Source organism: Crinia signifera, chromosome 3 (genome assembly GCF_055691185.1).
Source record: "Crinia signifera chromosome 3, ASM5569118v1, whole genome shotgun sequence".
NCBI lineage: Eukaryota > Metazoa > Chordata > Amphibia > Anura > Myobatrachidae > Crinia > Crinia signifera.
This window is the reverse complement of record NC_139219.1, coordinates 190,468,483-190,492,121: the sequence shown is the minus strand read 5'-3', so window position 1 is coordinate 190,492,121 and position 23,639 is coordinate 190,468,483. Positions and strand designations below refer to the sequence as shown.

The 23,639-nt window shown below is 45.4% G+C and overlaps 1 protein-coding gene across 2 annotated transcripts in view; it reads right to left on the bottom strand.

Annotated features, from left to right (window-relative positions):
• ME1 (malic enzyme 1) overlaps positions 1-23,639 on the bottom strand; it is a 281,949-nt gene that overhangs the window by 4,961 nt on the left and 253,349 nt on the right. For both annotated transcript variants that reach the window (XM_083177132.1, XM_083177131.1), the window contains exons 10-12: positions 7,436-7,541; positions 7,206-7,348; positions 4,366-4,539 (exon numbers count right to left, since the gene is read on the bottom strand). In XM_083177132.1, coding sequence (XP_083033258.1) covers positions 4,366-4,539; positions 7,206-7,348; positions 7,436-7,541 — 423 coding nt within the window. The remainder of the gene's footprint in view (positions 1-4,365; positions 4,540-7,205; positions 7,349-7,435; positions 7,542-23,639) is intronic.

Here is a 23,639-nt window from a genome sequence, read left to right as displayed (position 1 = left end):
ACCCTATCATCTAAACAGGCAGTCAAGTCTGACGATATTATCAGTGACTGTATGTGCGGCGGGGGTTCTGGTGGTTTCACTTAACAATATTGTTCAGTGTTTAACCTGCTGATCGCTCTTATTGCAGCAAACCCGATATGGTTAATGATATCGGTGGTGCCACGTATCGTATTGTGTGTACAGGGCATTACTACATTTCTTTCAATAGATTATCAACATATCTTTACAACCATCCATGCATTGTTATATGTTTGAAAATACGATCCGTATTACAACAATGGGTGGTATTTAATCCGGGATTCTAACTGTCAGAACGTCCCAACAGTCAGAATCACGGCCATTTTTCATCGGATCTGCCAGTAACTTCACAGTCGGAATTCAATGTTCCGACTGTCGAGTGTTGGACAATTCGTGGATCGGTCAAAATGCTGACGTTTTCAACAATCACAGATTCAACAATCCACGGCTGTTTCCGACAATACAGACTCGCTTCCATAGGGAGGGGGGTCTTTAGCAGGCGAGTCCCGGCCGGGATTAAATACTGAACTGCCAATATTTCCGCTGTCAGGAATATTGGCAGAGTTTGAATACCCCCCAATGGCTGCTATTGCAGCAAGCCACTGTCCTTTACATGATGGTCCAAGATGCTTGTACTACTCTCTCAGAGGTGAGTGTAATTTTCTGCCATTTAATGGTGTGTTGGGCAGAAATGCTCGTGCAGGACTTGCACACAATGGGGTCCCTTGATGTTTTGATCAAAATATGAACAAAATGCCCATAGCTCTATTTACTATATACACACCGATTACAGTTTATTATTGCTAGTGCCATCATCTCTTTATGCCTGTTAAAGCAGTTGATAATTACCCCCATTCTTTTCAATAAGATCAAGTAATTTGTCACTTACTGATAAAATGGTCCGCTACTGAATCATGACACCAATGTCACATAATGTACAGCTATCAGCTCAGCAATATTTTGTACTTCAACCAAAACAAATGAGTTATTCTTTTTTTTTTCCAAAAAGGATAATTAATTGTAAATGCCAGTTTTATCACAGCGCAAGTTAGGCGGTGTGCCCAATCAGTCTCTGCCACCTCTTTAACAATTCGTTATTCAAGTAACAGTCTATTGTCAGCAGGGGCGGGCTGGGCCGGGGGGCAGGGTGCCATCTGCCCCCCAGGCCGCTCTGGCTGCTGTGCTGCGGGCCGCGCCGCCGCGGCCGTGTCCGCGGCCGCTTTGCTTTTTTTTTTTTTTTCCCTGCCGGCGGCCATGTTCCTGTGGTTTTTTATATGACATCTGAGGCCACAGGAACATGGCCGCCGGCCTCCACGGCTACGTGGAGGAGGGCTCCGGCCGGCAGCCTGTTTCCTCTTGTCCCCGGCGGGCGGCAGTGGCAGTCGGCAGACGCTGGGTGCGGTGGGGACGTCATGACGTTGACGCCTCCCACCCACGCGTCTGCACTGGACTGGAGGAAGGCTGGGGCCGCCCGCTGAACTACTCGTGGCGTGGGGGACACTTCAGGAGGCCGCCGCCGCAGAGACGCAGAGAGGGGAACTGAAATTTGACAGACAGTGACACAGTAGTAAGTTAACATAAAAAACGACATATCTGCTGTGCTGTTTCATGTATATTAATAATAATGCCATGACACCACAGGCTGCTCCACCTGTATAATAATTTGTGTCATGGCATTACTATTAATAATAGTAATGCCATGACACAAATTATTATACAGGGGGAGCAGCCTGTGGTGTCATGGCATTACTTTTATATTATACTGGGGGAGCAGCCTGTGGTGTCATTATTATTGTACAGGGGGAGCAGCCTGTGGTGTCATGGCATTATGCCATGACACCACAGGCTGCTCCCTCTGCATAATAATAATACCATGACACCACAGGCTGCTCCCCCTGTATAATATAAAAGTAATGCCATGACACCACAGGCTGCTCCCTCTGTATAATAATAATAATGCAATGACGCCACAGGCTGCTCCCCCTGTTTAATAATTTGTGTCATGGCATTACAATTGTTATATTATACAGCGGGAGCAGCCTGTGGTGTCTTTGCATTATTATTATACAGCGGGAGCAGCCTGTGGTGTCATTGCATTATTATTATACAGCGGGAGCAGCCTGTGGTGTCATTGCATTATGCCATGACACCACAGGCTGCTCCCTCTGTATAATAATAACGCCATGACACCACAGGCTGCTCCCCCTGTATAATATAAAAGTAATGCCATGACACCACAGGCTGCTCCCTCTGTATAATAATAATGCAATGACGCCACAGGCTGCTCCCCCTGTATAATAATTTGTGTCATGGCATTACAATTGTTATATTATACAGCAGGAGCAGCCTGTGGTGTCATTGCATTATTATTATACAGCGGGAGCAGCCTGTGGTGTCATTGCATTATTATTATACAGCGGGAGCAGCATGTGGTGTCATTGCATTATGATTATACAGAGGGAGCAGCCTGTGGTGTCATGGCATTACTTTTATATTATACAGCGGGAGGAACCTGTGGTGTCATAATTATTATTGTACAGGGGTAGCAGCCTGTGGTGTCATGGCATTATGCCATGACACCACAGGCTGCTCCCTTTGTATAATAATAATGGCATGACACCACAGGCTGCTCCCCCTGTATAATATAAAAGTAATGCCATGGCACCACTGGCTGCTCCCTCTGTATAATAAATTATATTAATAATTAAAAACCTGCATTTAACAATGCGCTACTTATGGGCCACTTATGCGCTAATTATGGGCCAGTGCTCTAGAATTGCCCCCCAGGCTAAAAGTTGCCAGCCAGCCCCTGATTGTCAGCAAGACAAGCTGACATTCAGGTGTTCACTTTCCAATGCCAAATTATACAGAACATAACTTTGATTTTATTTGATAAAAGCCAGGTATTTCAAATTGTAATGCCTTCTAATTGCGGACAATTTCACAGTGATGACAAGCAATGTTCCCTGTTTTTTTTATGAGGTTTACCAAGCAGAACAAAAATGTCAAGGATTTTATGAACTAATGAAATAGTTCTGGCAAAGCTGCCTGAATATCCAGCTACCTTCATAGATAATCCCATTAAATATGTATGCTGGAGAAAACTATGTTGTATGGTAGCCAAGATGTACACGTGCTGCATATCAGTAGCAGGGATGCCACAAAGTACTGAGAAATGAACAAGAAGATTATATATGAATCAGTGGAGTTGAAAGAGACTTCAATTCTGAATGGACTCCTATATATGTAGGCAAATTCTTCTCATTTTTACAAATTAGAATTAAAATGGCAAATCACTAGAGAACATTGGGGGGAAATTTATTAAGATTTCAGATAGATGTTGCTATGGGCAACCAATCAACCAATCAAATAGAACTCCCATTTTAATAAATTTACCCCATTGGTTCCAAAAAAATAGTTTTTAAAACTATATTTTCACATGCTCATGTCAGTTTCTGTCCAGATCCATTTAACATAAGAGATCAGTGAGACTGTTTAGAGTGAGCCAAGACCAATAAGCTTGTCACCCACCTTGCTTCCTGACCCCCTTAGGTGGATCCCACTATCAGCTCACTAACAGTCCAGGTTATCAGGATAGCCATACTTGAGCACTGGCGACTTTATTAGTAACTCAGTTATTTAGATTTTACCATATGTGCTGATGGATATCAATAAAACCTGCCCTGTTAGAGTGACTTTAGGTCCGTGATTGGGACACACTGCCTTAGTATAGTATGTAAGCTCTTGCAGGAAGGGGCCGCCTGCCTCCTGTTCTTCAATTACAAAAGTCTTATCTAAGTCACCAATGCTAATCTCCCATGAATCCATTAGGGTTTGCTCACCCACACATTGGGTACAAGGTCATTGAGAACTGTCCTGATCCCAACCTGTATGGACCTGCTAGCTTCCCCAAGACACAATATCCTTGCCCTTTTATCTCTCTATTGTCTTCACTCCTAGCAGTGGTAACTAAAACACTATACACTTACTTTAGCTAATGATCTACTGTATGTATACAGTATGTTACCAATAAATCTACACAAGCATCAGGAACAGCCCTATTTAATAAAAAGTCATTAAGATGTATGGAATCTGACATAGGCAGGTGCAATGCCTGTAGGTTGGAAAGTTTAGATTTCCAACTGGAATGGAAATGCTTGCTGCTAAAATGGAAAACTTAGCATAAGAATTCTCTGCAGGGGAAGTATGTAACCTATTTGCTACGGGAGTTATGTTTTAATATAATGTAATAAAATGCCATTTTTATTACTGGAAATGTAGCTTAAATGAGTGCCTGGGCTGTGCGCTTCCAATGACCTCTACTCTTACCACCCCGGTGCTGCTTACCTCAGCAGTAGTCAGGAAGACTTCATCACTGATGTGCCTCACACCACACGCTACAACTCCAAGGGCGACACCAGGGAACACATATGAATTGTTGCCCTGCCCAGGATACAATGTTCGTCCATCTGGAAGAGTGACAGCATCAAAAGGACTTCCACTTGCAAAGATGCCACGGCCCTGCAGGAGTGATTCATAAGATTACATCAGTGGAAGGTTCGTTATTTTCCTTAGTCTGCAGTAGTGAATGTAAAATCAGGTTATGCACTATTACCTAGAATCCCTGACTTCAGTCACTTTTAGAAAGGGCAAGCAAAAATTTGTGGACAGAACTGGAATTTCTAAAAAAGTGACTACAACTTTCATTTAATTATTCATTACTGTAGTTCACAGTGAGATGCTTCACAATGAAATTCTTCACAATCATTATTTTGTTCTGTGATTGAAACCTAATTTACAAGCAAAGAAAAGATTGTACAAGTGGACCAGTGGGAAAGCTGCTCATAGCAAACAATCAGCATCTACCTAGCATTTTATAGAATGTACAGTACTTGATAAATGTCTCCTTAAAGCTGATTGGTTGTTTATGGGGAAGGTCTCTACTGGTCCTTTTCTCCACTCTTTCTTCTGTTTGATGTCTGTTTATGTGCAGTATTAAGCGCTATGCGCTTCCTCTTCAGAGAGCAAGAATATTACGGTAACAATGGAACAGTAACACTCAACAACAGTGTGACAGGAAACACTCCTGGCTGTCTGCCAAATGAGATGGTACTTAAAAATGAGCAAAGTACCTTGTTTCCATCAATGAATGATACTTCTGTCAGGCTATATTTTTTAGCACATGGTATAATTTAAAAACTCCACTCGCAATCTCCTTTTATAGTTAATTGATGTTATTTCTGAGAGAAGTGTTTTCTCTCCATTTCTCTTTTTGATATATATTTCTCATTGTTATTATTATAACCAATTGGAATATGTTTAGTGTGATTATCACAGGTAAATATTGCTTTTTTTCTGTATGTTAGTTCTCCAATAAAATATTTAATAAAAAATGTAAAGAATAGAAGAATAGAAAGAAAAGAGAGATGAGTAAAGCTGCATATCCAATTTTGCATCATTAAAGGCTGTACATAGTTCTGGCAATACAATTCCCGCTCCCTGGCATTATATCAAGCATAACATTATGGGGGTTATTCTAGTTCACTCTTTCTGACAAAATCCTTCTTAGATGGACAAAACCATGTGCACTGCGGGTGGGGCAGATGTAACTTGTGCAGAGAGAATTCGATTTGGGTGGGGTTTTACTTCAAAGTGAGATCTATATTGCAGTGTAAAATAAAGCAGTCAGTATTTTCCCTGCACAGAAACAAAATATCTCACCCAAATCTAATTCTATCTGCACATGTTACATCTGCCCCCCCCCTGCAGTGCATATGGTTTTGTCCATCTAAGAAGGATTTTGTCAGAAAGAATGAACTAGAATAAACCCCTATGTGAGCTCCATGGTAAGAGCTCTTTCCGTAGAGGATTAAACCAACTTCTTTGATTCTCTACTGGCTAGGCCTATGGGGGAAATGGAGCGATTCTCCTACATTATAACATTCTCCAAATCCCTTTGGATCATACCAAAATGACTATGGGATTATCTTCAAGATGTAAGGTATTCCCCCACATTACTACGTAAAAATGTTTATGATCACTTCCTTATAGAAACCATATTATTATTATTTATTAATAATGCATCTGACTGTGCAAGGACTGAAAGGTCCACTTTGTGCCACACGCTACCATTGGGCACACCATGGAAACTAGTATCTATCCCAAGCTAGGTGCAGATTCTCTATAAGGGCTGTTTCACGCACTCCGGTTAACAATGGACAGGATTGTCCATTCACACGGGACGGTCACGGCCCAGCCGCCCGGTTGCAGCCGGATGTCACCACTGGAAAGGATGGCTGCCGGGCCACACCATTGTAAGCTTCTGTGAACGGCACGAGTTCTTGGCCATGCGGGGTTTCGCCGCCCGGCGTCAGCCGGAGCATGTAAAACAACCCTAAGAGTATGGCCACCAACGTGAGTAAATGTTTGAGTTGGCATGCTTGCCACTCTCCCATAATACACCCATATAACAATCTATCTCGATGCATCTTAATATCCGCCTCCCATTCACCACCTATGGAAACCGAATAAATTTCCAAATACTGTACTGTATATCTCAGACCATGCGTCTTAATAGCCATTGTGTTTCTGCAGCTACTTAGACATGCGCACTGATGAACTGATTTTATGTGGTGGTGGTGGTGGTGGAGGACCCACAGAGAAGGATGTATTACACTGGGGCTTTTACAACAGTGGTTACCTTAATGGAGTTCTATTAACATTGGGGTTTCTATTGTCAATGGGAAGTGGGAGAAAATTTGACAATAGGGGCCTCTGTACATAAAAATATAAATATAAAATATTTTTTTAAATGCTTTTAACTTAACCTTTGACTGACAACGTTGCTGTTAGAGATCCTCAAAATATCCGTTAAAAATGCCAGCTCCGCTCACAACAACTGTTCTTTTTTTGGTGCAATATTAAACTAAACTTCAATCAATTGACTTGGCTGTATTTATTTATTTATTCTAAAAGAACAGTCGCTGTGAGCGACGCTGACATATTTAGTGCATATTTTGAGGATTACTCACAGCAACGCTGGTCTAATTAAATATTTTAAAATATCAAAATTTTCAAGTATTTTACGTTTTAAAACCTTCTCATTGTATAAGATTATGAGCATGTGATCCAGATGTTAAATAGAAATTATTTTAAAACATATGAGAATATACAAGTTATTGTGTTACCTCGGTCAGGCCATAGCATTGCTCTGCGGTGCATTCGGCCTTACTTGTTGGATTGCTGAGTGCAAAAATGATTGGACGTTCATTGAATGAAGCCATATCTTTCAGAATTTGCTCAGTGAAAGCTCCTCCTATTGCTGCGACACCTGTAGCACAGAGACTGCTATTATAAATCTGCAATATGGTGTTGGACATCTGGAGGAAAATGTATATATTTATAATTAAACTGTCACCTATTAATACAGTTGGTTTGATAACTTTAACAACATCTCCCAAACTCTTCAATTCATTATGTGGATGGGCAAATCGCTCCTTCTCATGTGTCAATGAAGACCTGCCCTGTAAGAAACAAATTTATGCAGAGTTAAACAACTGTACATGTGGTACTCTAAATAAGATGTAATTGGTATAGCTCGCTACTTAATATACACTAAACGACTGTACTAAAACAGGTCAGGGCTATCCTATTAGCCCTGATGCCAACGTCATTTCCCCCAATACTCACACTTATTGGGTATAATGCTTTGTTTGCCCGATTACGTGAAGCATAATCCCTGAAAAAAAGCCACATGAGCTGTGAAAATGCATGGGATCAGGAACTGTGATAAGCTATCAATTGCTCCAAAATGCCACCGTTTAAGTATGAACCACTTGGATCAGTGCATCAAGATTCAGTTTATGAGGTAACAAAACAAAGTAGTTCTCTGTAAGTATCATGCGCCTCATTCAGACCTGTTAGCAAGGCTGCTATATTTGCAGATGGAGAAAACCATGCTGCACTGCAGGTGGGGCAGATGTAATGTGCAGAGAGAGTTAGATTTGGGTTTGGGGGGTGTTCAAACTGAAATCTAAATGGCAGTGTAAAAATAAAGCAGCCAATATTTACCTTGCACAGAAACAAAAATCCCCCCACAAATATAACTTTCTCTGCACATGTTACATCTCCCCCAACTGCAGTACAGCATGGATTTGTCCATCTGCAAAAATGGCTGCTAACTAGTTTGAATTAGGCCCTATGTGCAGGGATGGGGGGGGGGATCACTGTGCCCAGTCTTGTTGTTTGAGTGTATTCCCATTTGTCCCTCACTGTTTTCTGCTGAGAGGGACAAATGGGAATACATACAGATGACCAGCGGACGGGATGTTATCATTATTATTCTGGCTGCTGGCATCCTTCTCCGTTAATCACAGGCTGGACCAATGTCTCCCTTTGCAGCATGATGTAGCCCTGATTATGTCTATAGAAAAGTACACCTTGGAAGAGAATTTACAATTGTTCCCTTGCTCCTAACTCATAGTTACCTACCCTCCTGCTTTCTGCAGGAGACTACCTGAAATAGCAGCAATCTCCCTCTCTCCCTCATTAGTCTATGAATCTCCCTCATTTTATCTAGCCCTCATTACACTGTTACATTTTTGTGGAAAAAAAGAATGAGAGATAGATATGGTTACATTGAATCATCAGCACCATTTCCCAGCACTTTACCAAGTGCAACAGCTCTTCTAACTGTTTTGGGGCTCATCTACATTTGGATATAAATAATTTTAAAAGATTCCTCTCAGATGTAACAGTACATACCCATGCTTCTAGGGGCCACGTTCACCATCTCTTTTCACAATCTCTCCCTACATCAGTGGTATGGGAACTCGGTCCTCATTACCCCACGCAGTGCATGTTTTGCAGGTCTCCTCACAGAATCACAAGTGAAATAATTAACTTCACCTGCGGACCTTATAAAATGTGTCTGAGTAATTAGTACACCTGTGCACCTGCTGGGTTACCAGCAAAACATGCACTGTGTGGGGTAATGAGGACCGAGTTCCCTGACCACTGCCCTATATGGAACTAGACACGCCCTTTGGGTGGAGCATGACACGCCCCCTCAAAGTGGCGCTGTGCAAAATTCTACTACCCACTATAATCTCCCTGAAACTAGTTTTCAAAAGTAGGCAAGTATGTCCTAACTGAATCTAACGGGACCAGCAGGCTCCTTTGTGTTGAAGGCAAAAAGGCCATCAGAACATATGTCTGCTTAGCAGTTCTGTATTTCAGTGTACATCGGTGGTCAACAGCTGCAGAAATCTGGAGTGCTGAGACAGCAGACTAGAACAGAAAGTAATATTTATAGCCAGCAAACAAAGAAATGCTTACTATGTGATCATATCAACTATATGATTTATATAAGCAGATTAAGATACTGGATATTTTCTTGTACATTGAAATACTATATTTGTTTTGATTTAAACATTCCTGCAGATGGCACTACAGTCTGATAATACGTTCTGATCATTGTTTGTAGACCTATACATTATGCCAGCAGTAATAACAGTATCTGCACTAGCAAGCAACCCTCACAGCATATTTATGTAACATGTTCCTGCTCGGGAATTTCACCAGAGGTCACTGCTGGTCGGAGGCACAGAGCTGCGTTGTACTTTCCTTTTAGTTCTATCATACTAATTAACGTGATTGATTATGTGTTGAATATACACTAAAGTATACACTAAGGGGGTTAATTTATTTATTTATTTACAGTTTCTTATATAGCGCAGCAGATTCTGTTGCGCTTTACAATAGTAGGCAGTGATAAAACAAACTGGGTAACAACAGACAGACTTGGAGGTAGGAGGGCCCTGCTGCAAGCTTACAATCTATAGGGATATAGGAGGGAAACACAAGGACAGGCACCAGTAATAGCATAGCAGTCCCACCAAGTTACAGGTCCAGAAGGGAAGCTATATAATGCATAAGTGCCTCAGAGGGTTATGCGTGTAGAACTTAAATATGATAGGCTTGCCTGAAGAGGTGAGTTTTCAGGGAACGCTTGAAAGTTTGGAGGCTAGTGGAGAGTCTTATTGTGCGTGGAAGGGCATTCCATAGGATGGGAGCAGCCCGATGAAAGTCCTGTAATAGTGAATGGGAGCTGGTGATCCGTGCAGAAGAGAGACGCAGATCTTGTGCAGAGCGGAGTGGTCGAGATGGGAGATATTTTGGGATAAGTGCAGAGATATATGCTGGTGCAGTATGGTTAGTAGCTTTATATGCGAGTAGAAGTGTTTTATATTGAATACGGTAAAACACAGGTAGGGTGGCCAATCCCGGGATCGGGATCGGCGGGATCCCGGGATTTGGCCCCCAAAACGCCGGGATTTCAATCCCGGGATTGGAATTTCCAATCCCGGGATTTCGGGATTAAACTGCGCATGCGCAGTTTAATGCCGGGCAGCGTCTGAGCACTCAGACGCTGCCCGGCTTCTCCCATAACCCGCAGTGCGCAGCGTGACGAGGTCACGCTGCGAGGTCACGCTGCGCAGGGCACAGCCGCACATCCACGGCTGCCCGCCCAGCGCTCCCGGCCAAACGCCCGATCGCCCACCCACCCAGCGCTGACGCCCGCTCGCTCACCGGCACCCAGCGCTGACGCCCGCCCAGGCGCCCACCCAGCGCTGACGCCCACCCACCCAGCGCTGACGCCCGCCCGCCCGCCCACCCACCCAGCGCTGACGCCCGCCCGCTCGCTCACCGGCACCCAGCGCTCGCCCGCTCACCGGCACCCAGCGCTCCCTGACAACCGCCCACCCACCCAGCGCTCGGGCGCCCATGGTGTTTTTTATTATTAGGGAAGCCAATCCCGGGATCCCGGGAATCCCGGGATTGAGCATTTTTCAATCCCGAATCCCGGGATTGAAAAAATGCCCCGGGATTGGCATCTCTAAACACAGGTAACCAATGGAGGGACTGGCAGAGCGGGTCAGCAGACGATGAGCGTCTTGCAAGGAAGATCAGCCTAGCAGCAGCATTTAAAATGGATTGTAGTGGTGAGAGTCTGTTCTTGGGAAGACCAGTTAGGAGACTATTGCAATAATCAATGCGGGATATAATGAGTGCATGGATAAGAGATTTAGTAGTGTCTTGTGTGAGATACGGTCGTATTTTGGATATGTTTTTTAGATGCATGTAACATGATTTGGAGACAGATTGAATGTGGGGAAGAAAGGATAAGTCAGAGTCGGGGATGACCCCTAAGCAACGAGCTTGTGGGGTAGGGTAGATTGTAGAGTTGTCAACAGTGATGGAGATATCAGGATGGTAACTGTTCTTAGTTGGTGGGAATATAAGTAATTCTGTTTTAGAAATATTGAGTTTGAGTTGGCGAGAAGACATCCAAAATGAGATGGCAGAGAGACATTCAGAGACTCGTCCCAAAACCACTGGTGACAACTCTGGGGTTGATAGATTTGAGTATCATCTGCATATAAGTGATACTGAAATCCGAAAGAGCTGATTAGTTTGCCAAGTGAGGAGGTATAGATTGAGAAAAGCAGAGGACCTAAGACTGAACCTTGCGGAACTCCGACTGACAGAGCAAGAGCGATCAGATAGGTAAGATGTGAACCAGGAAATGGCTGTATCATTAAGACCTAGGGAGTGTAGTGTTTGTAAAAGGAGAGTGTGGTCCACAGTGTCAAATGCAGCAGAAAGATCTAGAAGAATAAGCAGTGAGTAATGGCCATTAGACTTAGCAGTTACCAGATCATTCACCACTTTAGTCAGTGCTGTCTCAGTGGAGTGTTGAGAGCGAAAGCCTGACTGAAGCGGGTCTAATAGGGTGTTAGAGTTAAGAAAGTTTGAGAGGCGAGAGTAGACAAGCCTCTGGTTGATTCGCAAGGCTGCAAATTTGCAGCCTTGCAAGTCCACCAAACCCCGCTCGCCCCCCCCCTTGCAGCTTGTGTTTGTATGCACTGGCTGTGAATGGATGTTTAACATATACATCCATTTTCAGGCTGCGGGGGAACACCCACATCATTCAATGGTTGGCTACCATCAAATAATGACGAACGTGCATGCATATAAAAGTGATGCTCAAGTGACTTACATATATTTGCGTGGACGCTCGGGAGGAAGTTGGCGGGCAGCTGACATCCGGTGATGTCAGCTGGCTGCCCCTCGCATCCACGTCATTTGCATGAGAATGCCCACCCATAAAACGCTGTGCTTCCACGCAATGTTGGGTGCGTGCACCCGGCGAACAGTTTGTTCACCATGGCTGGACACACCCTGTGTCTGCACATGCACATAAATGCGTCTGCGCATGCGCAGAAGCAAAACATTGTGCGAATGAAGGGGCCGATGCGAATGGACCAGAATAAGGTCCTAAAAACGGGTTTTTCACCACTTCCTGTTTTCTAATTCCTGTTTTCTTAGAACATGTATGAAATAACTCCAGTAATGTGTGTTTCTAAAGCCTCAGTAGATAATCTATCATCTTAATTTTTTTTATACTTGAGGCAGGGAATACTATATATGTGACTACTGTAATGCATGACACTTATCACATACTTGCCTACTTTTTTACATTAGTGGGACATTTTGTACCATGTGTACACAGCATAAGAGATAGGAGACTGTTCAATTTTCCCTTGGACCCATTGTAGCAGCAGCAGCAGTCTCATCTCACTGCCCGATGTGTCACTGTGAAAGTACTGCATGTGTGTTGTTAGCTATATCAAGTTACACTGTTACTATGTATATTCCTTGTCAAATATTGTGTCCACCATTTCCATGCTGACCTTATGCTTGTGTTGAACTTTTTCAATGTTAACCTAGACCATGTAGACCTTTTCATGGGCCGGCCTGTTGACCAATAGTGGTCGACCTATTGGCTGTTGGCTAGACCCTGTTTAACTATTTATCCACACCTGTAATAGGCCAAACATGGGCAGCTGTGTCTAAAGATGCAGAACGTTTACAAAGGAAGTCATGGTCAGGTGGAGAGACTGCACCTGCCATGCATGTTTCCATTTTGGATTTTGGGATCGATGGTGCTTCTAAAGATGCACCAAGACAAATTTGCCCACAGCCAGTGGGCATCTCTGTAGGAAAATCACTGGTCGTGAAATTAGCATAATGCCTCAGAATTAGCCCCTTTGTGGCACCTACAAAATAAAATAAATAATACATTCTGAAAAAAAAACTTAAGTGTACGAATTATTTAACATACTGTAATAACAGATGCATTCATATGAGCCTTTAATATAAGCAGCCTGTTTTTATAAAGTCCAGCTTTGAATGTCCCATGCCAACGACGCAGCTAAATCGATCATAAAGTTATCAATGTCAGTACAGCACCACACAGTTCTGTGCTGGCCAATGGAAAACTGAATGCATTCTCCACATGCATAGTGGGTGGGTGGCAGCAAGGGAACTAATTAAGAAGTTTCCATCTTTAAGTGTCATAAGATACATTATGCTGCTTTAACCTCTGAATAAGGAAAAGGAAAATATTTCAGCGTTGGGGGAAAAGATTATGCAATTTGTCCCAAAATACATGAGAATGAGGACTATAAGAGTATTAATGAACACACGTAATTGGATTTTATGTTTATTTAAGAATTACAGGGCCTATTCCATATTTATAGAAAGCTAATGGTTTACATACAAATCAGTGGGGTCTGCGCAGGTGCAAGGCGTGTTCTGTGCTAAACGGGTATTGCTGTATTGCTCTCAGCCACAGTGTGATTTACATTTTGTGGTTGGGGGGGGGGGGGGGGGGGAGGGGGCAACTCATGCTTCAAAACAAGGGCGTGTCACCCCCGTTTTTAAGGTGTGACAAGTTCAGGGTCTGCATTTTCAGACTTCTTAATCCCAGGTGTCCAGATCATAAATACATCTAAAAAGACAGACACAGCATTCGTATCTTGCAGATGCATGCAGGATGTGTCTATCTCTTACAGATGCCTTTTGATAGTCTAAATCAGGTATGTCCAAAGTTGGCCCTCCAGATGTTTTGAAACTACACACCCCAGCATGCTTTGCAATAGTTTTAGCATTCTCTATTAGCAAAACTGTGGCAAAGCATGCTGGGATGTGTAGTTTCAAAACATCTGGAGGGCCAACGTTGGACATGCCTGGTCTAAATAGTCATCCTTATGTGAGTCATCTGGATCTCAGTTGCAGCCGTGACTGAGAAATGACACAATGTCATCAATTCAGTCCAAGAGGCACATGGGTGGGATGTATTAATGTACATCGCCGCCCTTCGCCGGCCATCCGCCGCGATGCCGCAGCATATGTACTAACATATGCGACTGGCATCGCGGTGCGGTAACGGAGCCCCCCCGCGATACCTGTACTCTGGTCCGCGGGGGTCTCCGTCACCTCCCAGTCAGCTCCTGATGCCTACACGCCGGGGACAGCTAAGCAGGCTGTCCCCGGCGCCTCCTCCTCCCCCCTGCAGCCGGAAGGATGTCCGGCTGCGGTGATAGGGGGAGGAAGGGCTTACCTTCCGGGGTCCAGGAGGACCTGCAAGAAGGTAAGCCCAAGGGAGGGGGAGAGGGGGGGTCGGCGAGGCGGCGGGGTTGCGGCGACGTGGCGGGCGGCGAAAAGAAGCCCATAGGCTTCTATAGGGTATCGCCACCCAAAGGTGGAGATACCCTGCCCTGCGATAACGGTGCGGCCGGGTAATAGTACATAGGAAAATGCGGTAAAACAGAGGTTTTACCGCATTTTCCCTTTAGTACATCCCGCCCAAAGACTGTATCAGAGAGTGTATGGCCCCAGTGACTACAAACAGGACATACACTAGGGGACTGCACCATCCGGACACAGGAGGTAAGATAGGAGCCGATTAAAGCGACTGTATTCACAATTGTGCTGAACTGCAAGTAAAGGAGCATGAACTACAGATGGAGCCGCTGTCACCAGAGCGGCTCCCGGCATAACTACCACCATGCGGTGTCCTACCGAGTCCACCAGAACGTGTCAAGACACTCGCGCACCCCATTTTTGGCAATGGACGCGCAAGCCAAAAATTGGGTGCGTATAATGTTGCCTGTATAATTTTTTACAATAAAGATACAAAGTATAAAACACAAAAACACTGACAGAGTCTGTGAGACAAGGAGTGGCACATATCAATCATCAAGGTAAAGAGCTTGACGCCTGCTCACATTTTGCACCCCGGTGACATGCCCTCTTAGCCCCCCTCCTTAGCAGCGGTCCTGGTCTTGCAGATCACGATTTCCTGCTTTGCTGAGTTAATTTCCTGAAGTCTGTTTAGTACACAAGCTGCAATGCAATCCTCTGGTGAGCTGTTCCCTCTCAACTTCCCAGAATGCCAGGGTGGGTGCCACTGCCGCATCATCACGCACAGCATTCTGGGAACACCTGAAGGGGAGAGGATAAAGGATCAGCAGCACAGCACTGAGCAAAGGCACATAGTACTTCAAGTGTCAGGCCATCCACAACCAGTGTACATCCATGCTGCAGTCTACTTGACTGAGCTCTGGCGGCCCTTAGGAAACCCATTACACAAGCAATCCCAGATCCCAGCCCTAGCAGCAGCACAGCCCCATAAGTTACAGTACATGCTTTTGCTATGTCCTAAACTAGTTAAAATGTTAAGGGGCTCTGCTTATCTCTTCTCTGCATTTTATCCCTCTGACATTTTCCCTGTCCCCCTCTATCACCACAGTGTGCCCCATAAATTCCCCCCAGTTCTAACCTGGTTTACCACCTCCATGTCTGCAGAATGCGGCTGGTAAATTGCAGCAGCATAGAGGGGATGGGAGGAATGTTTTATCTGCAGCAACTTGATATGCCGCATATGGGGGAAAGGGATTTGTCTAGAACAGCTGGTTTGGATGTGTGGATAGGGGGCGCTCTTGTCCAATGTAGTAAATGATGCAGGGCTTTCAGGATTGGCAGTACTAAAACATTATATTTATTGAGACATTGGCAGAGTTATCAGGTCAGGGGGACAATTGCTCAATACACCCATTGACTCCCCTCCTTTTACCTCTTCCTCTGTAACATTGTTTTTTGCTGGGGCAGGTAAGGGATGGGGATTACAGATGCTAATGGGGGGATGAGCTGTAAGTGAGGGAGCAGGGGATGAGCTGTAAGTGAGGGAGCAGGGTCTGACCACAGGTTTCCAGTTGCCATTGGGTAGGTCAAAGCTACCAGCTGAGTGTCCATGTAGGGGAGGGGGCCCATAGCAATTGTAGCTGCACACATTTATAGTCAGCATCAAATACACAGTTGTCGCATTAACAATAGTATGTGGAATGTCCTTTAGTCTTATGGAGCCTGCCAGCATTGATTTAGTCTATGGGAGAAGCCCAGAGTATAGAGCAGGGCTGGGCAACATCGGCCCTCCAGATGTTAATGAACTACACATCCCAGGATGCTTTGCATTAGTTTTGCTATGTGCCCATGCTGAAACTGATGCAAGGCATGCTGGGATGTGTAGTTCATCAACATCTGGAGGGCCGGTGTTGCCCAGCCCTGGTATAGAGGATTCTGAAAGGTAATCTGGGAAAGCACTTTTCACCTTAGGCACTGCCCCAGGGGCACAGAACTAGAAATGTTACGCCCCCCTGACAAAAAAGTTTCTGTCAAGCCCCCCCTATACCTATATGCTCATTGCCAGGAGCTTCTTGCACATTGCCTGGGGTATAATGCTCATTGCTAATTGTTTCATTCTCAAAGGTGCGCCAGCGTTCCTGGAATTCAAGTAGCGATATATGCGTTGCACTTCCCTTACAGAAGATAGAGGTCGAGCAGGACCACTAGCATCAGTCTCCTCCAAGGCGGTGAACATTTGAGGAGGGATCTTTTCAGCCGATTAACATAAAATAGGAGTGCATATCGGTGTTCCTAACTACACATGTTGTGGCTTGGCTATGGTATACTATGATGCTCCCAAAATCCATATTTTTCAAATGCCTCTGACCATTCCAATCTTCTGCTCCCTGGCTGGATCATTCACCAGTATCCCTGTCTATGTATTTATACGCTTTCTGATTACTACTACAGCTGAATAATTATCTCCAGCCTACTGCCTCCTGCCGCTGGTTTGTATTATTATCTAATCATCTGCTGATCGTTTATGAGAATAGTGACATTATCTGTATGATTATTCTGCAGAACAGTATGCTTGGACGACAGTTTCTGAGCTTCAGCTTTGCAGATTTGCTCTACAGGGATTTGTTCATTCATACACAGAAGTACCGTCAGTGACATTGCAATAATTTATTATTATGACCAGTATGTGATACTCTCAGATAACTGTTATAAGCAGCGGCAGATTTCAACTGTATGGTGAATCTGAATGGATTGGGAAACTTTACTTTTACCTACATACAGATGGCGCCGGGCTTGTCTTTGCTGGGGATGGCGGAGGACTCGCCACCCGCCATCCCCCGCCCCGCGCCATCTGTATGTCGGAAGGGGACGCGCGTGCACGAGGTGCACGCGCGTCCCGTTCCGACGGTGCTTTTCCCCGGGTCCCCGCCGGCTTCCCCGGGTCCCCGCCGGTCCACACCGCCCCCCCGCAGCCCTGTCGGTCTCACTGAGGCTGGGGACGGGCAGGACTGCACCCGCCGCGCCGCCTCGCCGCCCGGCTATTGAGACGCTCGTGCGTGGGAAACGCACGAGCGTCTCATTCAGCCAGAGCGCCAGATTGCTGGCGGAGCGCCAGGGACACGGTCCTGGCGCTCCGCCAGCAATAATAAGGCCGGCGCCATCTGTACATCACTACAATGCTATAGGCTGAACTTACTTATTACGATGTGTCAATATATATCTTCATAGACAAGGGGTGAAATAAAATAGGAGATTCACATAGTGAGAGATTTGGTAAGAAATCTAAAAAATTTTAAAAGCGCAATCATTTACACTGTAAAACCAGTTTGATTTTGCAGTGTAAATGATTGCCGCTTTAAAAACTGTAGATATTTGACCAAATCTCTCACTTTCTGATTTCCTCATCCTATTACATTTATTTCCCCCTTACTTGATTTACTGTCTCTGTCTGTCTCTCTCTCTCTCTCTCTCTCTCTCTGTGTGTGTGTATATAAGAAGTGGGAAGGAAAAGAATGTCCTATTGTGGTCCAATGTACAGTATTAAATGATAATGATAAATTAGTGCACCACAATAGGACATTCTTTTCATTCCCAGTCTTATAATACTTATTTTCGGGCCGCCTTGTATTTTACATTTTGAAGAACTCCTGTAGGCCGTGCCGCGGCTACAGGAACATGGCCGCCGGCCTCCTGCATGAGGACATGTTTACATGTCCCAGGCCGGCCGCCTGTTACATTGACATTCTTGGCCTGATTCCTGGCCAACCACTCGTGCCTCTAGGGGGGAAGGGGCAGGCCGCGGTGGACGAAGGACTGCTACTCAGAGGATGGAGCCGCAGCGTGGGGAAGCAAGGCAGGGCAGAGAGACGGGAGCCGCAGCAGTGGAGCACGGACCCGGGCCTAAAAGCAAGTTACAGTACTATGTATTGGGTGTTATAATGGGGGTGGGGGATCTGCCTGTGGTGTCCTGGTATAATTATACAGGGGGAGCAGCCTGTGGTGTCCTGCCAGGACACCACAGGCTGCTCCCCCTGGATAATTATACCAGAACAGTCTTGGTGTAATTATACAGGGGGAGCTGCCTGTAGTGTCCTGGTATAAATAAACAGGGGGAGCAGCCTGTGGTGTCCTGCCAGGACACCACAGGCTGCTCCCCCTGTATAATTATACCAGAAAAGTCTTGGTGTAATTATACAGGGGGAGCTGCATGTAGTGTCCTGGTATAAATAAACAGGGGGAGCAGCCTGTGGTGTCCTGCCAGGACACCACATGCTGCTCTCCCTGTATAATTATTCCAGAACAGTCTTGGTATAATTATACAGGGGGAGCAGCCTGTGGTGTCCTGCCAGGACACCACAGGCTGTTCCCCCTGTATAATTATACCAGGACAGTCTTGGTATAATTACACAGGGGGAGCAGCCTGTGGTGTAAGGTATAATTATACAGGGGGAGGAGCCTGTGGTGTCTTGCCAGGACACCACAGGCTGCTCCCCTGTATAATTATACCAGGACAGTCTTGGTATAATTATAAAGGGGAGCAGCCTGTGGTGTCCTGGTATAATTATAGCCTGTGGTGTCCTATTCTGTTATTTTAATACTGGGGGGCAGCCTGTGGTGCTCTGATATTATACAGGGCAGCAGTCTGTGGTGTCCTGTTATTATACAGGGGGAGCAGCCTGTGGTGTCCTGTTATTATACAGGGGGAGCAGCCTGTGGTGTCGTTATTATGTTTTTTTTTTATTAATACATATTTTTTTACCGAAAAGCCGCCATTTAATGATGCGTTGTTACTTATAGGCCAGTGCTCTGGACTTGCCCCCCAGGCTAAAAGTTGCCAGCCAGCCCCTGCTTATTGTCCAGTGGTAGCACACCCTAGAAAAATGACTCATGATCTGTGTAGATAGACACCAATAAAGGGGTACTTTATAGGTGATTAGTATCTGTGCGATTGACAAACCCAGACCAATGTGTGTATATACTCTGTATGTGCATTTCCATGTGGCTCTGTACAATCCAGTAGTCCTGGCAGTAGATGTGATATAGTTTGAGTATATGCCTTAAAACACCCTGTTCTTGGTGGTTTCCCACCTGTCCCCCTGTGTAACATAAGAGGGAAGAGAATAATGTGGGGTATACTGTAGATGTGATGTGCCGCATGACCATCACCAACTGCCGCCCGCATGCCACATTGCAATCCTCAGTGCACAGCAATATCACTGGCATTTCCTGGACAGCAGCTGATGTGGACGCATGAGAAAAGGCCTCTCAGGTGAGAACAATTTGCAGGCGATTATTTTCTGACAGTGATTCTCCTAGTGAGTTATCAGTGAGTGGAGCTCAGCGCACAATTACATCTGTGCTTTTTCTTTCTCTTTTTCCCCCCCTTTTTTTTTTTTTTATTTGATCACCTTCTGCCTCCGGCTACAATGAGCCGCCGAGAGTTATCCCAGCTGATTGGAAATGAGGGTCAGTAAAATGTTTGTTTAGTAAATTAAATCTTAGACCAATGTCTCATCTCTAGCAGTTGTCCTTTGTAGTGGGAGGGATTATAGTAGTGGTGGCTGGCCAGTGTCCCTGTGTTACTGGCTGGCACCTCCCATGCTGTCAGTTACAGATCAGGAACCGCTACACATTGGGGCCTGCATCCATACACTCATACTGTTACAGCTCTGTTTTTCAGTTGTATAGTAATATAATATATAAATCATGTTACTGCTGGAAGTCTTATTGTACACCAGCAATATCTGATTCTCACATGTTACATATGGCTATTTGTTATATCTACAATATATGAAATATCGTTTTAGATGGACCCAGCCAGAACACCAGAGAGCCATGGCTGAGGTCAGGACGCCGCAGACCATCCCGTGAGAGTCAGTCAGCAAGAAGATCTGGACCAACATCGGGAAGAGGAAGATCTGGACGAAGAGGAAGAGACCATCAGGCAGTTGCAGACAGAGTAGATCACCTCCTGCTGGACAGCATCATGCGGCTCGTCCTGTCCCGTCTCCCCACCTACAGCAGGCGCACCATTGCAGACGGAGAGGAACCAGAGTACTGCTCCATCTGTATCTCTGACATTGGGGTAGGTACAGAAATGGCTGTATCGTACTGTCACCACACCTTCCATGTTCCCTGTCTGACAGAATGGCTGCAGGTCAACAACATCTGCCCTCTGTGCCGCATGAGACTCTTGAACCCAGATCATTTCTCCCACCTTTACTGACGGCTCCCCAGCAAAGCAGAACAACCAAACATAAGATCATGGTCTAAAGCGGTAAGTTCCTGTTTAAAGTTCAAAATATTTTACACTTTTAGAGTGTTTTTTTTTTCAATTTACAGTTTTTGAATTTTTCAAACAATTAAAAGACTTGTCACTGATCCCTCCAGTTCCAACAATTGTTGTTACATGTTTACAGTGTTTTTCTCTTTTAATTATCTGTTTTGAAACTGGAGGGAATTGACGTGAACAAGCTGGGGATTAGGGCTACTGGCGACACCCCAAAAAAAAAAACGACATTGAGCAGCCACCTCATGGGTGTGTTGGAAGAGCTGCTAAGCTGCTAATTATTTTTAAAGTGTTGACAATTAAATCCAACTCATTGATAATTTAATAATTTGAACATTTAAACTCTGGTAAACTTCAGCTATTAATTAGTAAACCTGACCCTTTTCATCGCCAATATGTCTCCAAGTCATTATTTTACACTTATTATTGTTTACATATGTATAAATGTGGGCTAACATTAGCTGATTCAGTATAACATAATATTTTTATCATGATTTATAGAGCTCCAAAATATTACATGATATTGTGGGTCAGTGTCACAGGTCTTGCGATACATCTTGGAATTAACACCACATGATCTTCAGAAAAACAGTGTAGGCTGAATTTCCCAAATTCTGCAATTACTGTCCAGGGTTTAAGGATGTCCATGTGAGAGAACAGAATTACGTCAGTCAACTGAATATAAACAACTGGACTCAAGCCAGGATATCCTTAAAACATGGACTGTGTAGGTGCCCATAGGCAGCGGCGGATTGGCATGCCGGCACCGGGTCAGATTCCAGTGGGCTGGCCCTAATGCCCTGCAGAAACAGCCGCTCACCCTACTTGGAGGGCCGCAGAGTGGGGACCACAGCTACGTGTCTGCCTCTGAGATCCCCTGCAGACAGCGCTGGGGATTTCCATTAAAATGTGTCTCGTGTACGGTGGCTAGGGCCGTCGCTACCCGCACAGCAAGGTATGTGGTGCTGGTGCAGGGACGCGCAGGCCTGGAGAGCCACTCCCTGCATCCTCTGACAGCACTGCTGCTGCTGCCCGTGTGACAGGCGCCACAGCAGCGCAGACTGGCAGCCAGTAGCGCACGGGGTATGAGAATACCCTGCTGTGCGCTACTGGCTGCCAGTCTGCGCTGCCGCGGCGCCTTGTCACACAGGCAGCAGCGGCACTGTCAGAGTTCTCTACTTATCACCCTGTCTCAACTGGGAGGTACTGACATACATGCAAGACCATCGCCCGGCCCTCCCCTCTCCCACGTCTCCTTTTCCGTCATTTCCTCCCCTCTCTTGACTCACATGGTGCACAGTCACTGGAGACTGGACTGGAGGAGCCCAGCTGATGCGACGAGTGGTGCAGCTGAATAGCAGGCACAAAAGAGACTCTGGTAAAAACTACTTTTTTTTGGGGGGGGGGGGGGGGGTCCTGGTGGTGATTTCTGTGGAGAGTGCCACAGATTAGTGTAGTGGGGGGAAGACGACGACACTAACAGTGTGCTAAGGTAGTGTCAGCTTATTTTGCTGGGGGTCACAGAGTAATGTGCGCTGGAAGGGATGGGTGGTGTATGATTATGTGCATTGGCTGTGGGTGTTTATAATTATTTGCACTGAGAAACGAGGGAATGGTGTATAATTATTTGCGCTGGGGGGATGGCATATAATTATGTGTGCTGCAAGGAATGGCCTATAATTATGTGCGCTGAGAGGGGGGATGGTGTATAATTATGTGTGCTGGCAAGGGGGGTATATTGTGTTCTGGGAGTGGGGTTAATGGCGTATCATTTTGCCGCAAAATTTCTGGACACTTTCGCCATTCTGCCACTGCCGTCCGAAGGCTAGAGCGGCAGCAAAAACTCCTCAACCTGCCCTGCCATCACCTCAAACAAGAGGTGGTGACGCGCTGGAACTTCACCCTCTATATGCTGCAGAGGATAGAGGAGCAGCAAAAGGCCATTTAAGCCTACACGGCCACCTACGACATAGGCAGATGAGCGGGGATGCACTTGACTCAAGTGCAGTGGAGACTGATTTCAGTGTTGTGTAAGGTTCTCCAGCAGTTTGAACTTGCCACACATGAAGTCAGCTCCAACACTGACAGCTTTAGTCAAGTTATTCCCCTGATCAGGCGGTTGCAGAAGCAGCTGGAGAAAGTGATGGAGGAGCTAAAGCATTGCAATTCTGCAAAGCATGTAGCTCCTATGGATGAAGCCCTCCATACGCTTTGTCAGGATATGAGGGTGGTCTGTTAGAGGAATACATTCTGGCCACTGTGCTCGATCTTCGGTTTAAAGAGTATGTTGTGTCTCTGTTTCCGGCAGTCACAAGTCTACAAAGGTGCAAAGACCTGCTGGTCAGGAGATTGTCATCTGAAGCGGACCATGACACGGCAAGAGCTCCTCCCTCATTTCTCCCACACCTGTGGTTGCAAGGAAACAGCTGAAATTTCCAACACAACACGCTGACGGGGATGCCGGGCAGGCAGGAGCAAGTTTGGACATCTGGTCCGGACTAAAGGACCTGCCAATGATTGCTGACATGTCTACTGTCGCTGCATTGGATGCTGTCACCATTGAAAAAATGGTGGAGGATTACTTTGGTGACAGCATCCAAGTAGACATGTCAAGCAGTCCATACCTCTACTGGCAGGAAAAAAAGGCAGTTTGGAGGTCCTTGTACAAACTGGCTCTATTTTATCTGAGTTGTCCCCCCTCCAGTGTGTACTCTGAAAGAGTTTTTAGTGCAGTAGGGAACCTGGTCAGTGAGTGGTATAGAAGGTTGCTTCCACAAAATGT